Raw genomic sequence first — 12,987 nt, 5'->3', positions numbered from 1 at the left:
GCGGAGGCTCTGCCACAGCGCCGGAGCCATCCCCGAGCCAGGCCTGACTCCGGGGAGGAATTAGGGTTTGCTTCATCAGGCGTGCGCTGATCGAGTTAATTCCAGAGTCGCCCAGGAGGGAAATCTGCGAAACCGCTTAAAAATAAATAAATAACAGCACAGCAGCAGCGAGCAGCACTGGGTGAGGGGTGCATAATTAACCTTGTGAGGCGTGAAACAGCGTTTCTACATCAAATCATTTGAGGCGGATGGGCTGGAGCCAGAGGAGCTGCCCTGAGACCACCCAGCACACGCAGCCGGGGCCACAAGCAAGAGCAGCAAAGGGATTTGGGGCTGGAGCATGAGGGGTGAAACTCACCACAGACAGGGTGGTTTGCACTGGCCTTAAAAACATAAAATATAGATATGCACACACACACACACATACACACACATCAATAAAAATTAAAATGTAAATATAAATATATAAATAACTATATTCTTATTACATTTATTAAATTTTAATATGATTATATAAAATATTAATAAAAATTAATAAAAATTATTATATATTGTCTATAATTATATAAATATGCTATCTAATTATTCATATAATTATTTTTAAAATAATTATTATAAGTTATAGAAATATAAATATATGCACATTTTTATATTTATATATTTTATATCTAGATATAATATATATATTTAAAATATACTTATATAATATACATATGTATAATATACATAAAACGTATATATGAATACATACATACACACACATATATATAAAATATATATATATATACACATACATATATATATAAAATATATATGTATATATATATACACATAGATATATATATCTGGGAGGAACAAAAAGTGGGTGATCACCTTATACCTAAAAATACTACAAGAAAGGATGCTGCAGCTCAGCTAATGCTTGTGCTGAAGGTTTCACTCCCTGGGGAGCAGCTCTGCACTGGGCAGGCACAGGACGAGTGCTGAGGGCACACAGACTCCAGGATTGGCCACCACCTGCAGCAGCTGCTGCCCACCAATGGTACAGAGAAGATATGTCAGTGTCTCTGGCACATCCTTGAGCTCAAATTTGTGGATTAAAGACATTTCTGGATAAAGCAGGCAGTTAGAAAGAGCTCAGAAACCCCTGTGAGACCCTGCAGATGGTCAGGTCTTTTCTCACTTGGCTTTGTCCCTGAAGCAGACAAGACCCTAAGGAGCAGGAAGAGGGCAGAGGCCACCCCAGTGAAGCTCCCCAGCGTGTCACAACACCCTGCTGGGGCACCTGCAGGACACTCTCGGGGCACCTTCCCAAGGTTACAGGGCTATGGCATTGTGGGTGCTGCCTTACCTTTGCTGCAGGGCAGATTCCAGCAGCAGCTGAGGGCAGTATTTTTAGGTATTAATTAGACACTCAATTAAGGAGATTTGCTTTTGGGAGAGTGGCAGGGTCCCAGGTCTGTATAGAATGACACGACCTTAGGCAAGGTGACAGCAGCAGCAGGTGGGTGAACAGGCCCCCAGTGGTTCAGCTTTTTGTCACAGCCCCTGATCTGTCACCCTCCAGCTTTGGCAGAGGAGCCCCCACCTCCCCACCAATGCTGCTGCTCTGGCACTGAGGGTCCTCCTGGGACAGAGCATTATTCCAAGGGGCTGTTGCAAGGAGAGGAGCACAGGAACCACGTGTTCCTGCCACGAGCACCTGCTGCGGTTTGGGGGGGCTGTCTCTGTGTCCCCCCAGTTCCACAGGTGCCACCAGACCAAGAGGTGTCAAAGCCTCGATGTCCCTGATGTGGTGCTGCTGTGTGTCCCCTGCCCTGGGCTCAGCCAGACACACTGGAGCCTGCACATTCTCCACCTGGAGCTCAGCCCAGTCCCTGTCCCACAGACAAGTGACTTTTGTGGGGATCCCTCGGAATTTAAAGGAATTTTCAGCCCTACATTTAACCAAACTCACCCAAACCGTGTCTGGCTGTCCCCCACCCCTTCACCCTGCACAGCCTCTGAACACACACCTGCAGCAGGTTTCTCTCCTGCTCTGTGTGAGGCAGAGCAGAGCAACTGTTGTGCTCTGTGTGAAGCTCCCAGAGCTGCCTGTGAAGGTGGCAGGGCCAGGGCTGCAGGTTCTCATGCCAACAGGAGCCTGCCAAGGACCCATCTCCACAGACGCCGCTGCCTCAGCGAGCATCTGGCGCAGAGTCTGCCCAGGCCAGATGGAGATGGAGCTGTTGATTCACACAGAGGCTCCCTCCTGCTTGGGAGATGTTCTCAGCAAATTTTGATGGTGCCTCTAAACCCTTACCCAGGGCTTTAAAGGTTTTTTCTGTGGCCAAGCATGTTTCCAGGAGGCTCCCCAGTGCCAAAGGCTGATGGCCAAAGAACAGCAACTCCCAGTCACAATGCAGGACCATGGTGGCAGCACCAGTGCAGCCCCAGCACCTCTGGGATCTGGACTGGCAGCAAACTGCACTGGGCTCCCAGAGCAGGCAGACCTGGGCTGTGGGGCAACAGATCTGCTACATCCTCTCATTTCCAGCTTTTGGCAGCCCCAGCAGAGGACCTGGCACTCAGGATTTAACTGAGATGATGCTTCATGCTGCTGCACTGGGTTTATTGCTGATTAGAACCAGTCTGAAGTGAAGGAAACAGCCCTCCAAGTGAAAACCAAAGCAAAGCCCAGTCACACTGGAACACACCAGCAGCACCCCAGACCCATGGGCAGGAGGGTCTGAGCTCCAGGCTGCTGCAGGCACCAACAGCTCTGCCCACCTCGGGACAGAGAGTAACACTTCAGAGCAGAAATATGAGCTGAACACCTCCAGTTGGCCCCAAAAGCAGGTGTTGATGGACTTTCTCCCAGACTGCAGGTTGCCAAGAGCTCAGGGTGCAAAGGGAACTCGGGGAGGTGAGGACGTGTTGGAAAGAACAAGAATTAGCTATTGATTGTTTTTGGACCCCTGCTCATAATTTATTCTGTCCTTGAAAAACAAAAAGTCCCTTTTAGATATCTTTATACTTTAAACTGTAGGAAAATTAAGATAGACCTTTTTTAATATAGATATTTATATATGTATATTTATATATATACACACATACACATATGTACACAATGATGCATTTAAAGTTAATATTTCCTCAGCCATTACAATATCATTCCTTAAATCTCTTGCTCTTGAAATGATCATGACTTGGTGCCACTGCTAAAAATACCCTGTGCTGTGTGCAAGGAACACCAACACGACACCGCCAGGCATGTTGGGGTCGGCGCAGAGATCGGAGGATGCGCTGCCTTTTCTGCATTCACTCTCCAGGCTCCAGAATAACAAAAATCCCATATTTTTGCAGAGAATTAAGCAAAAGCTGCTGGGTATCTCTGTGCAAAGGCAACGTGACATTTGAGCTCAGGAGCTTCGCCTTCCTCTCCCCAAAACAAAATGATGACAAACCCTTGGAAAGAAACTCATCGCAATTCGGGATCTCGGGTGGCCTCAGGATTCTGAATTCTGGGTGATTCTAACAGAGGTTTGGGGCATAAGGATCCTGTTTTCTCTTCCCAGCACAGAGCAGGTCACCATCCACTGCAGCTGCCCAGCTCCAGCAGTGACCAGTGATGTGGAAAGGAGGCGTTGAGCTGGCCCTGGGGGCCGCCCGCAGGCTCCAAGGGCTCCAAACCAGCCACGCTCACTTCACCTGCGCCACGATGAACCCAGACTCCCTCATGCTCTCGTAGCACTCGATGGCCAAGGCAAAGTTGAACTCGCTGATGGCTGGCCCGTCGATGGCGATCTTCATGAGGTCAGAGAGCCCCTCGTCCCTGGCGAGGCGCGAGCGGCCGCGCTTCAGCAGCTCCCGGCCCCGGTGGATCTTCTCGGCAAGCACCGAGCCCAGCGGCAAGGCCAGGGCAATAGCTGCCAGGACAGCGAAGTCTGGGAAGAGCTCATGCATCTCAGAGCTGCTGTAGACCAGCTTGACACAGAGGTCCTTGAAGGAGAGCTGGCTGAGGCTGAAGACGATGCGCTTGAAGAGGGGAAAGTCGCTCAGAGCCCTCTCGCTCACCACCACCCGCGAGTACACCCGCAGCAGGAAATTCAGCTCGCTCACCCCATAGCTGCCAATGTCCTCCAGAGACTGCGGGTAGCACTTGGGGTTGAAAATAGCAGAGAAGGAGCTGATGGCCTCCAGGACGCTGCTGGGGAACCTGTCCAGCAGGTTGCCCCGTACCTTCTCCAGGTAGCTGTCCTTCAGGTGCTCAAAGTGTTTCAGGTGCACCTGGGAGCAGTTGGCCAGCTCAACACCCTTGTAGTAGAGGCGGCTCTCGCCCTCCCGGCCGTCCTGTGGGTGCTTGTTCATCTCTCTGAGGAACTCCTGGAGGTTCTGGCCACTGGTGCTCTGCTGGGCCTGCAGCGTGGTGGCTGTGGCTGAGACTATGGGCTTCAAGATGGAGAGGTCAAAATCCTCGATCTGGAAGAAACGACTGAGCTTCTGGAAGATGGGGAGGACATCCAGGAGGATCTTGGTGAAGGCCACAAACTGGAACTTCTTGAGCTCTTCGCAGAGGCCACGGGCCACAGGTGAGCACTCTGCCTGGCTCTCCAGCAGCAGCACCAGTGTGGGCCACGAGGAGTCAATGGCTTCTACAGCTGGGAAGATAGAGGTCCAGTGGATGGCTTTGGGGCTCCCAAGGTCTATCTCACAGAGGTCCAGGACCCTCCGCAGCTCCTGCAGGCTATCCCCTTCCCCCTGGAAGCTGGAGTAGAGCCTATACACAGCATCCACAGTGGTCTCATACTTCTGGAGGTACTCGATGGTGCTGATGCTCTCGGCCAGGAGCAGGGAGGTGCCGTGGGACAGGCAGTGCACCTCAGTGAGGAGCGGGCAGAGCGAGCTCAGCGCCGTCCCCACCCCGCTGAGCCGCTCGGCCACCAGCGAGGCACTGTCAGCGCTGAGCCAGGTGAGCTTCATGGTGGGGATGCCAAAGGAGCGCATCACCTCGCCCACCTTGCCTGCCACCGTGGAGGCCTCCCCTGCAGGCAGCTCAAAGCTGCCCAGGAAGGTGGTGGAGGTCTGCCCGTTGCAGGGGGAGACAGTGGTGGTGAACACGGCGAGGCTGCGGTGCTCCAGGACGTCCACTGTCTCATCCACCACCAGCCCAATGAACGGCGAGGCTTTGATCCTGTGCCTGTCCTCGTTGTGGAGGACTTTGGCAATGGCTGCCTGGGCCAGTTGAAGGAGGGATGCAGGGAGGGAGAGAGAAACACAAATGAGATTCAGAGGCAGTGGGAGATGAGCAGCACTTGGCACAGAGTGAGCGGGTGGGCTCCCACCCACAGGCTCCTGCAGCACAAGAGCCCCAAGCCAGGGAAAAGCCCTTACACACAGAGGCTGGAAATCACTGTCTTTTTCCCTAACAAGCTTTCTCCTCCTGCTCCTGTTTGGCAGCTCAAGCACCATGGGAAGCTGCTGAGAGCTTGGGGATTCCTGTCCTGAGCTTGGGGTCAGAGCCCCACAGATGCAGCAGGACACAGCATCACCAGCAGCATCACTGACCCCTCAAGCCCCCAACATCCCATTCCCAAGCCCCCTCCTATGCTGGCAGTGACACCAGGAACTCACCTGCCCCATTCAACTCCAGAAGTTCCACTTCACCGGCCCAGCAGGGGCAGGAGCAGCAGCAAAATGGCAACGTTTTTTCCATCTTTACTCATTTACTCACACTTCCCCCATTTCAGGCAAACTCCCCAGTTCGGAGGGAAAACTTCCTCTGTGTGTGCGAGTGCTGCAAGGATCACCACAGGCTGGGAAACCTAATTAGTGGGTTTAGTCTATCAGTAGCAAAATAAGGCTCTGCAGAGAGCTGAAAAGCCTGGCAAACAGCCAAGACTCACTAAAAATTTAATTTGATTTTAGCAGGCATGAAGCGTTGGTAAAATTCAGAAATCCCTCTTAAACTCTCCGGCTACTTGATCTTTCAGATCGCTCCGTTTAGGGCAAAAAAAGGCAAAACCCACAGCGCTCATGTGCTAATTGAACTCCTGAGACAATCAGCATTCATCCTGCAAAGCTCAGGGAGCTCGGTGGGCACAGGCACCGTCCCTGCCCTGCCAGGCACAGCGACCACCCAGGTGCCAACCCCTAACCCCCCTTACACACCTGCATCTCCCTGACGCTGCCAGGGTGGTAGAACTCGCTGTGCTCCGACGCCAGCAGCGCCTGGCACAGGTTGAACTTCTGCAAGCTCAGCAGGGAGGAGCACCTCTCATCGGGGATCTCCTCCTTGGCCATCCAGTAGACCGTGGTGAGGACGGCCACCTTGGCTGGGTTCACCTCCACCTTGATGAGCGAGCGCAGCTCGGGGTGGGCACGGGGGGCGTCGAAGGCCAGCTGCTGGCGGTTGACGGCCAGCGCCTGGCGGTGGGCGCCCGAGGTGACGTGGCGCAGCAGCGCGTGCCGCTGGAAGTTGTCGGTGCCCACGGTGAAAGCGTTCTCCGCTTTGCCGTGCTTGTTCTTCACCAGGGCCTGCCGGCACTCCGCGCAAAACATGAGCTTCCTCTCATAGTCAAACTCCAGCCAGGTGAATTCTTCCTTCCAGTGCTCGTTGAAATAGCGTTTGCACTTTTTGTTGGAATTGGAAGTTTCCCCAGCTGGCTTTTTCCCCGGGGGCACCATGCTGCTGTGGCTGGGAAATCAGCTAGGGTTGAAGCGCACCGTGCCCCTCGAGGAGCAGCGCGCACATTTAATTTAGTAAGAAGGTCTATTACCACTCTCCTGGTCCGACTGGAGACGAAAGAGACACAAGGGAAATGGGATTAGGGCCCTGCAAACCTCAGCTGGGGCTCGGCTGTGGTGGCACAAGCGACAGTGGCACGGTGACAGCAGCGGTGACAGCAGCCCCAGCACCACACGTGGGGATCCCATCAAGCTCCTCATCAGCACCAGCAGAAGCTCTGGGTGTCACTGGTGGGGCTGGCACACACACAAATGGTCCCATCAGCACAGGAACACCCACAGGCTTCCCCTCGGAGCAGCCTTCCCCACTGTGCTGGCACTGGGAAGGTGAGGAAGGCTCAGCGGGGATGAAACACCCAAAAAAGAGCGTTCAGCCCTAGAGGAGCAGCACCCACGGCTGGCAGTGAGTGCCAGGGCCCTGGAGCAGAACAAGGGTGACTGGGAGCTAGCTCAGACACACGTGCTGGTGCGCACACGTGCGCTCGCAGTCCTGCCTGCCTTGTCCCTCTTCCAGGGAATTGCCCTGGCAGCTCCCGTGGCAGCACAGCCATGCTCTGCACGCTCAGTGGCATCCCAGTGTCCCTCCCAGGGGGTGGCACACCGGATCCTCTCCAGGCCAAGCTCCCAAGTACCTACTGAGCTAGAGGCTGCAAAGCACTTAAAGATGTAACCAAACCAGGATCTGAAGGGTTTAAGCATTCACTTGACCTCCTCCCTACACTTCAGCCTGCTCAGTCTGAACTCACATTTCTCCATGAACCGGACTGAAAATCCAAACTGAGCCATGATAAAGGTGTTGGTGAAAGGAGGGGGAAGAACCCAGCGCTGCATGGGGAAAGGGGAGAACCAAAATGCAGAGGGGATAAAGAAAGAACGTGGACACTGAGCAGCAAGAAAACTGGGGAATACCATCAGCCCACTGATGAGGAACTTGGGGTTTTTCTGAAGAACAAGCCCCCAGACTAGAGCCATTGCCACGGTGCTGTGGGAGCAGGGGGAAGGAACCTTCACAATTCAGGAGTCAGAACAACACCAGAACACCCATCCCCATAGAGCCAGTGCCCTGGACAACGCTGGCAGGTGGCCCTGGAGTGACCTGGACCACAGCGACCGCATCCCTCCCTGCATGGCCCCAGGGGGAGAATTCCTGTGCTCTTTCCCTGTCACTGACCCCATTCCCTGCAAGCCATCCCCACAGCCCCCCCCCCCCCCAGCACTTGCTCCAGCAGAAGCCGCTGCCTTGGAAAGAAAACAAAAAAGAGCAGCAATTATCGTGTGGGATGCAGGAGGCCGGGGCGGGGGCTGGGATGGAGCAGAGCTCCGTGGCACCTCTTCCCACAGCACCCAATTCCCGCAGCTCTGGCACCAGCCCAGCACCCCTCGCTGCTGCTGCTGCTGCTGCCCACGGGCAAAAGCAGCGCTGCGCATCCCGGGGGGCTCGGCAGCAGCTCGGCATGGGGGGCACACTCCGGTCCCCCAGCGGCTGCTTCTCCCCCCGGCGGGAAGTTTGGCCAGGATGAGGGTTTGGTTGTGAGAGGACGAGCTGATCCCTGTCCCCGGAGCATCATCCCGGGAGGGTGAGCGGAGCAGCCCCAGCGCCCAGCCCAGCCCTGCGTGCCCACCCCGCTCACCCGCCCCTCCATACGTACCATGGAAAAGCTGCCATAAGCTTTGGGCTGGGGGGGACTTGCAAACTTCCCAGATTTTAAATAGGAAAAAATAAAAATTTAAAACCATCTAATTAAAAACAAAAAATACGCACAAAACCAAAACAACAAACGAAAAAAAAAAAAACCACCAAACCCAGCCAAGCAACGCAAAATCCAAAAATAAAACAAAAAAAAAAGCAGCGGGGCGTTGGGGAGGCGGCCCCGCAGCCCCCGCGGCCCCGAGCGCGGCGGCTGCGGGAACAAAGCCTGCGGCGGCCGCCCGCCTCACCGGAGCACGGGAGCCGCCATCTTGCAGCCAGCACCGTCTGCCTCACGGCTGCTCCCGGCAGCTCACGGCGGCAGTGGCCACTAGCGGTGACCGGCATGGGCAAGGCCCCGCGGCCGTGGCCGGGACACGGGGACACTGGACGTGGTGGTGGCCTCACTGGCCATGGGGGCACTGGACGAGGTGGCCGGGACACGGGGACAGTGGAGGCCGCAGTGGCCGCGGGGACACTGGACGTGGTGGTGGCCAGGCCACGGGGACACTGGACATGGTGGCGGGGCCATGGGGACAGTGGACATAGTGGTGGCCGGGCCACGGGGACAGGGGACATGGTGGTGGCCAGGCCATGGGGACACAGTGGTGGCCAGGTTATGGGGACACTGGACACAGTGGCCGGGCCATGGGGACACTGGACATGGTGGTGGCCGGGCCATAAGGACACTGGATGTGGTGGTGGCCGGGCCATAAGGACACTGGATGTGGTGGTGGCTGGATCACGGAGACAGTGGACGAGGTGGCCAGGCCTTGGGGACACTGGAAGCAGTGGCCGGGCCATGGGGACAGCAGACCTGGTGGGGACAGCGGATGCGGTGGCCGCAGCAGCCCCTGGGAATGGGGAGCCCATGGAGCTGTGCTCTGTGCCTGCCCCATGCTCACCTGCTCAGAGCACTTCCCCCCAGGTGCAAGGAGCGGTGGGCATCAGGTGCCCATCAGGTGGGTATCAGGTGCCCATCAAGGGGCTCCTAGCCTGGGTCTCAGCTGAGAGCTAGGCACATGCAGCAGGGTGAGCTGCAGGAGGGTTTGCAGCCAGCCAGGATGGGTGGTTTTGGGGTTTGGAAGCGTTCTGCAAGTTGTGGGCAGAGCAGCACCCAGCAGTGGACGGGGAGGTTTGGCAGGATCCAAGTCCAAGCCCTTCAGGGAATGCCACAAGGTGCTCCTGCTGACCTCCACCCCTGGTCTGAAGCTGCAGGGCTGGGGCAGAAACACAGCCCCCTGCCCCAGGGCTCCCTAACAAGCAGAGGGGTTCCCTACATCCCAAAAAGCTTTATTTTAGCAATAAATGCAGGTGAAATTTAGAGTCTCGACTACTTCCAGAAAGAGGATTTTGTGCCACATTTGCTTTCCCCAAACAAGGCTCCTGAGAACACTGAACTCCCAAGGGGCACCAGTGTTCCATGGGACTCCCGATGGGAACCTGGCTCCTGTTTTCCAGCACATATCCTGTGCCTGGGAGCTGAAGGATGCTCCCACCCAGATTCATCCTGCTCCCGGTGTGGAATTGGGCCATGAGGAGGGACGTGGCCCACCGGAATTTGCCTGGATTAGGAGCTGATTGTACCTGGCTCCACCTGGCTCTGCACCAGGGGGGTCTGGTGGCCCCCGGTTAATTCCCCTCTTGAGGCTCCTCCACATATCCCGGGGCAAGAGGCTCTTCCTGCTTTGGGGACATTCTTGCCGAAGTGTCAGCCCAGGGTTAATGAGAGCTGAAGGTGGTGAAACCAGAGCCGGCTCCTGGGGTGAAAACACACCCGGATTTATTCTTGTGCTAATGCCGCGAGAAAAGAGGATTGAGCCTTTTTAATGAGGTTTTTAGGAGCCTGCAGCATCCCCTGGTCCCATTCCCAGCACCCAGAGCAGGACAGCAAAGGTCAGTGACCCCAAGTTAGAAATGGTTGGAACCAACTCCATTTCCCAACCCCTCCACGGAGCCCCTGCAGTGAAATCCATGGGGACCAGTGGACTCCAGAGGAGAACAGCCTTGTTCTGCCTGCCCCATGCAGGGGGCAAGGCTCGAACCACTGATCCCTTCTCCCCTGCAAACCCATTCCTGCTGGAAGCCTCAATTTCACACGAATTTTGGGCAGCATTTGCAGGATGTCCCTGACCCTCTGCCCTCACATAGCTGCCGGATGTCAGACGTCCTTCCTAAAGGAACTGGAGTGGAGATACTCCTGTTTAGCTGCACACAGCAGCAGCAGCAGCCTTGGCTGGAGCCAGTTGTTGCTGTTTTTCCCGAGCTGGGTGGGCAGGTGCCCGGAGCACCAGCACATCCATCATCCCCACAGCTCGAGGGTGGCAGCAGCCATGAGCCACAGTTTCCATCTGAGTCCCAGTTTCCACTGGCATCCCACAGCAGCTCCCACCGGGATGCTCCAGGCACCCCTTCCTGCACTCCAGCCACACATCCATGGACGGGTTCCCCGAGGGTTTCTTATTCCATCTATAAGAAGCTGAACAGAAGAGACCAAACCCAGCCATATTACCCCCTCCAAAAAAAAATGTTTAAATCCCCGAGTCCAAAGATATTTATGAGATTTTGTTTCCATCCCTGCTCTAAGCCAGTCAGGCTCGGGGAAATGACGCACGCTGCTCCCGCAGGGAAGCGGAGGTGCTGGTGCTCCCAGAGCTGCTGACCCCGGGGAGCCCATCCCTGCTCCGCCAGGAGAGACCCAGCACCCTGCTCACCCTCTGCACCCAAATCCCCAGCCGTGCCAGCCCCCAAAACGAGCGGGGAGCGTGCAGGGGAGGGAGGACTCACGGGAGCTGCATCCCTCGCACCCACCCGCAGGTGGTGACAGCTCAGTTCGGTCCCTGCCGTGAGCGGCGGAGGGGGAAGGCTGCGAGGAGCCGCTGTCTCATGTGGGAGAGAGCACCCGGCACCGTGTCAGCTCAGCCAAATTAAAAATACTCCTGCAGCCCCCGGGCTGGTGCCTGGACGGGCGGATCTGGCAGGGACAGGGCATGCAGGATGTGCAGACGCTGGAAGGGATGCGGGGAGATGTTCCCACGCAGAAAAGGGGATGGGACACGCACTGGGGGACCCCAGTATTTCTCAGCTGTGTCCCAGCTCTCCTGCACAGCTCAGGGTACTCAGGGGGCTGTTCCTCCTCTTCCAGCACCACTGTGGGCACAAAGACTGGCTCCAGCACACTCAGATCCTTGTGCAGGGGCTTGGATGGGCAGTGGGCTGTAAGCAGGGAACCATGGGGTGCTACTGGAGAAGAAGCCCCCCAGTTTGGTGACATGGTGCCCCCCACACACACCCCACAGGCACTGGCAGCTTGCAGGATGCAGCCTCGTGCCTCGTTCCCCTGCACAGCTTTGTCACAACCTTCAGCTGCGTGACTGCAGCTGGCAGGGAACAAGCCTTGAAATAAACTCAGATGACATTCCTGCAAACTCTGGACATGGCCACAACAGGATTACTGAGCTGGGCTGGGGAAGGGGGGGTGAACATGCTCATCTCTCCCCGCCGGCGACCCCAGCTCTGGGCTGAGGCTCCTCTGAGCAGCAGCTGAGAAGGGCAAAGCCCTTTTGTCAAGGAGCAGAAGCAGGGACAGGGTGATCTCGCTCCCTGGGCTTCCTCCAGTCCATGCACCTGGTCCTTGGGAGGCAGCTTGGCTGCATCTTTCTCCCCAGGAGCTACAGGGAACTTCACCCCACAGCACTGATATCAAAAACAGCTGCTGAGGAGCAAAACTGGCTCTCAGCCTTGCTCTATCAAGAGCATCTTCTCCTCCCTTGTCCACAAACACTGAGCCCAGCTCCCTTTGGATTTTAATTCCCAACGCTCCCCATTTGCCAGGTAATGATCCGAAAAAGCAGCATTTAGGGACGCCTCCCCCAGCAGAGATCCCAGTCAGCTCAGTGTGCCCTGTGTCACAGCCAGAAGTGCTGCCAGGCCATGGCAGCCCAGCCAAGACCCCACCAGCCTCTGCCACAGGGGCTCAGGAGGGATTTGGGCTCATCCTGAAGGGAGGTGGCAAACACTGAACCCTGATCCGGGCTCCGCTGCCCACCCCTCCCAGGGTCCTCCTGAGAGATGGAGAGCTCAGGAGTGCAGCAGAGCCCCCCATCAGTTCAGCCTTTATTCTGGGCACCGTTTAAATTGTAAAAATTGCAGCCAAGTCCAATTCATTACAGCTGAGGAACGGCTGACAGAAATGAAAAGGGAGAAAAGCTCCTCAGATTGATGCTTTCTCACCATTCCAGTGAAATAACCAATTTGGAACAAATTAGGGGCTCCCGTCTCCACCAGCCTTTTGAATTGCCTCCAAGCCAACGCACATTTTTCATAGTGCAGCATTTCTTCCATTAGCAGTGAAAATTAATGATTTCTATTATTGAAGCACCTGAAGGCAGGTGCCTCCTTCACACAGCTGGGGCTGGGCTGGCACTGAGCCCCCAGAGAGCCAGGAAGACCCACGAGAAGACAGCCAGGTTCAGAGAGGGTAAGTGACATGGCCAGGGCCGCCTGGTAGGTCAGTGGCAGAGCCAGTGGCCATCCCTGCTGGGCTGTTCCTCTCAGCAGTGCCATCCCAGACG

The 12,987-nt window shown here is 55.8% G+C and overlaps 2 protein-coding genes across 7 annotated transcripts in view; both read right to left on the bottom strand.

Moving 5' to 3' along the window:
* The window catches only part of ZNF385C (zinc finger protein 385C), a 69,117-nt gene that overhangs the window by 15,937 nt on the left and 40,193 nt on the right, over positions 1–12,987 (bottom strand). The gene's annotated exons all lie outside the window — the stretch shown is intronic.
* On the bottom strand, positions 857–8,720 carry C26H17orf113 (chromosome 26 C17orf113 homolog). Its single transcript, XM_054649858.2, has 3 exons — positions 8,376–8,720; positions 6,151–6,774; positions 857–5,214 (listed from the first exon to the last, which is right to left on the bottom strand). The coding sequence occupies exons 2-3, from the start codon at positions 6,664–6,666 to the stop codon at positions 3,682–3,684; spliced, it is 2,049 nt and encodes a 682-aa protein (XP_054505833.2). The 5' UTR covers positions 6,667–6,774; positions 8,376–8,720; the 3' UTR covers positions 857–3,681.

Source organism: Agelaius phoeniceus, chromosome 26, assembly GCF_051311805.1.
Source record: "Agelaius phoeniceus isolate bAgePho1 chromosome 26, bAgePho1.hap1, whole genome shotgun sequence".
In the NCBI taxonomy this organism is placed as follows: domain Eukaryota; kingdom Metazoa; phylum Chordata; class Aves; order Passeriformes; family Icteridae; genus Agelaius; species Agelaius phoeniceus.
The sequence above is the reverse complement of the archived record's forward strand: the minus strand, read 5'-3'. Positions and strand labels throughout refer to the sequence as shown.

What these genes read in the sequence shown, in the direction of transcription:
- C26H17orf113 (XM_054649858.2), bottom strand. Translation starts at nt 6,666, where the DNA reads ATGGTGCCCCCGGGGAAAAAGCCAGCTGGGGAAACTTCCAATTCCAAC. An exon ending in GCAGCGTCAGGGAGATGCAG is followed by an intron (nt 5,215 to 6,150) that starts GTGTGTAAGGGG and finishes CAACTGGCCCAG; the next exon opens with GCAGCCATTGCCAAAGTCCT.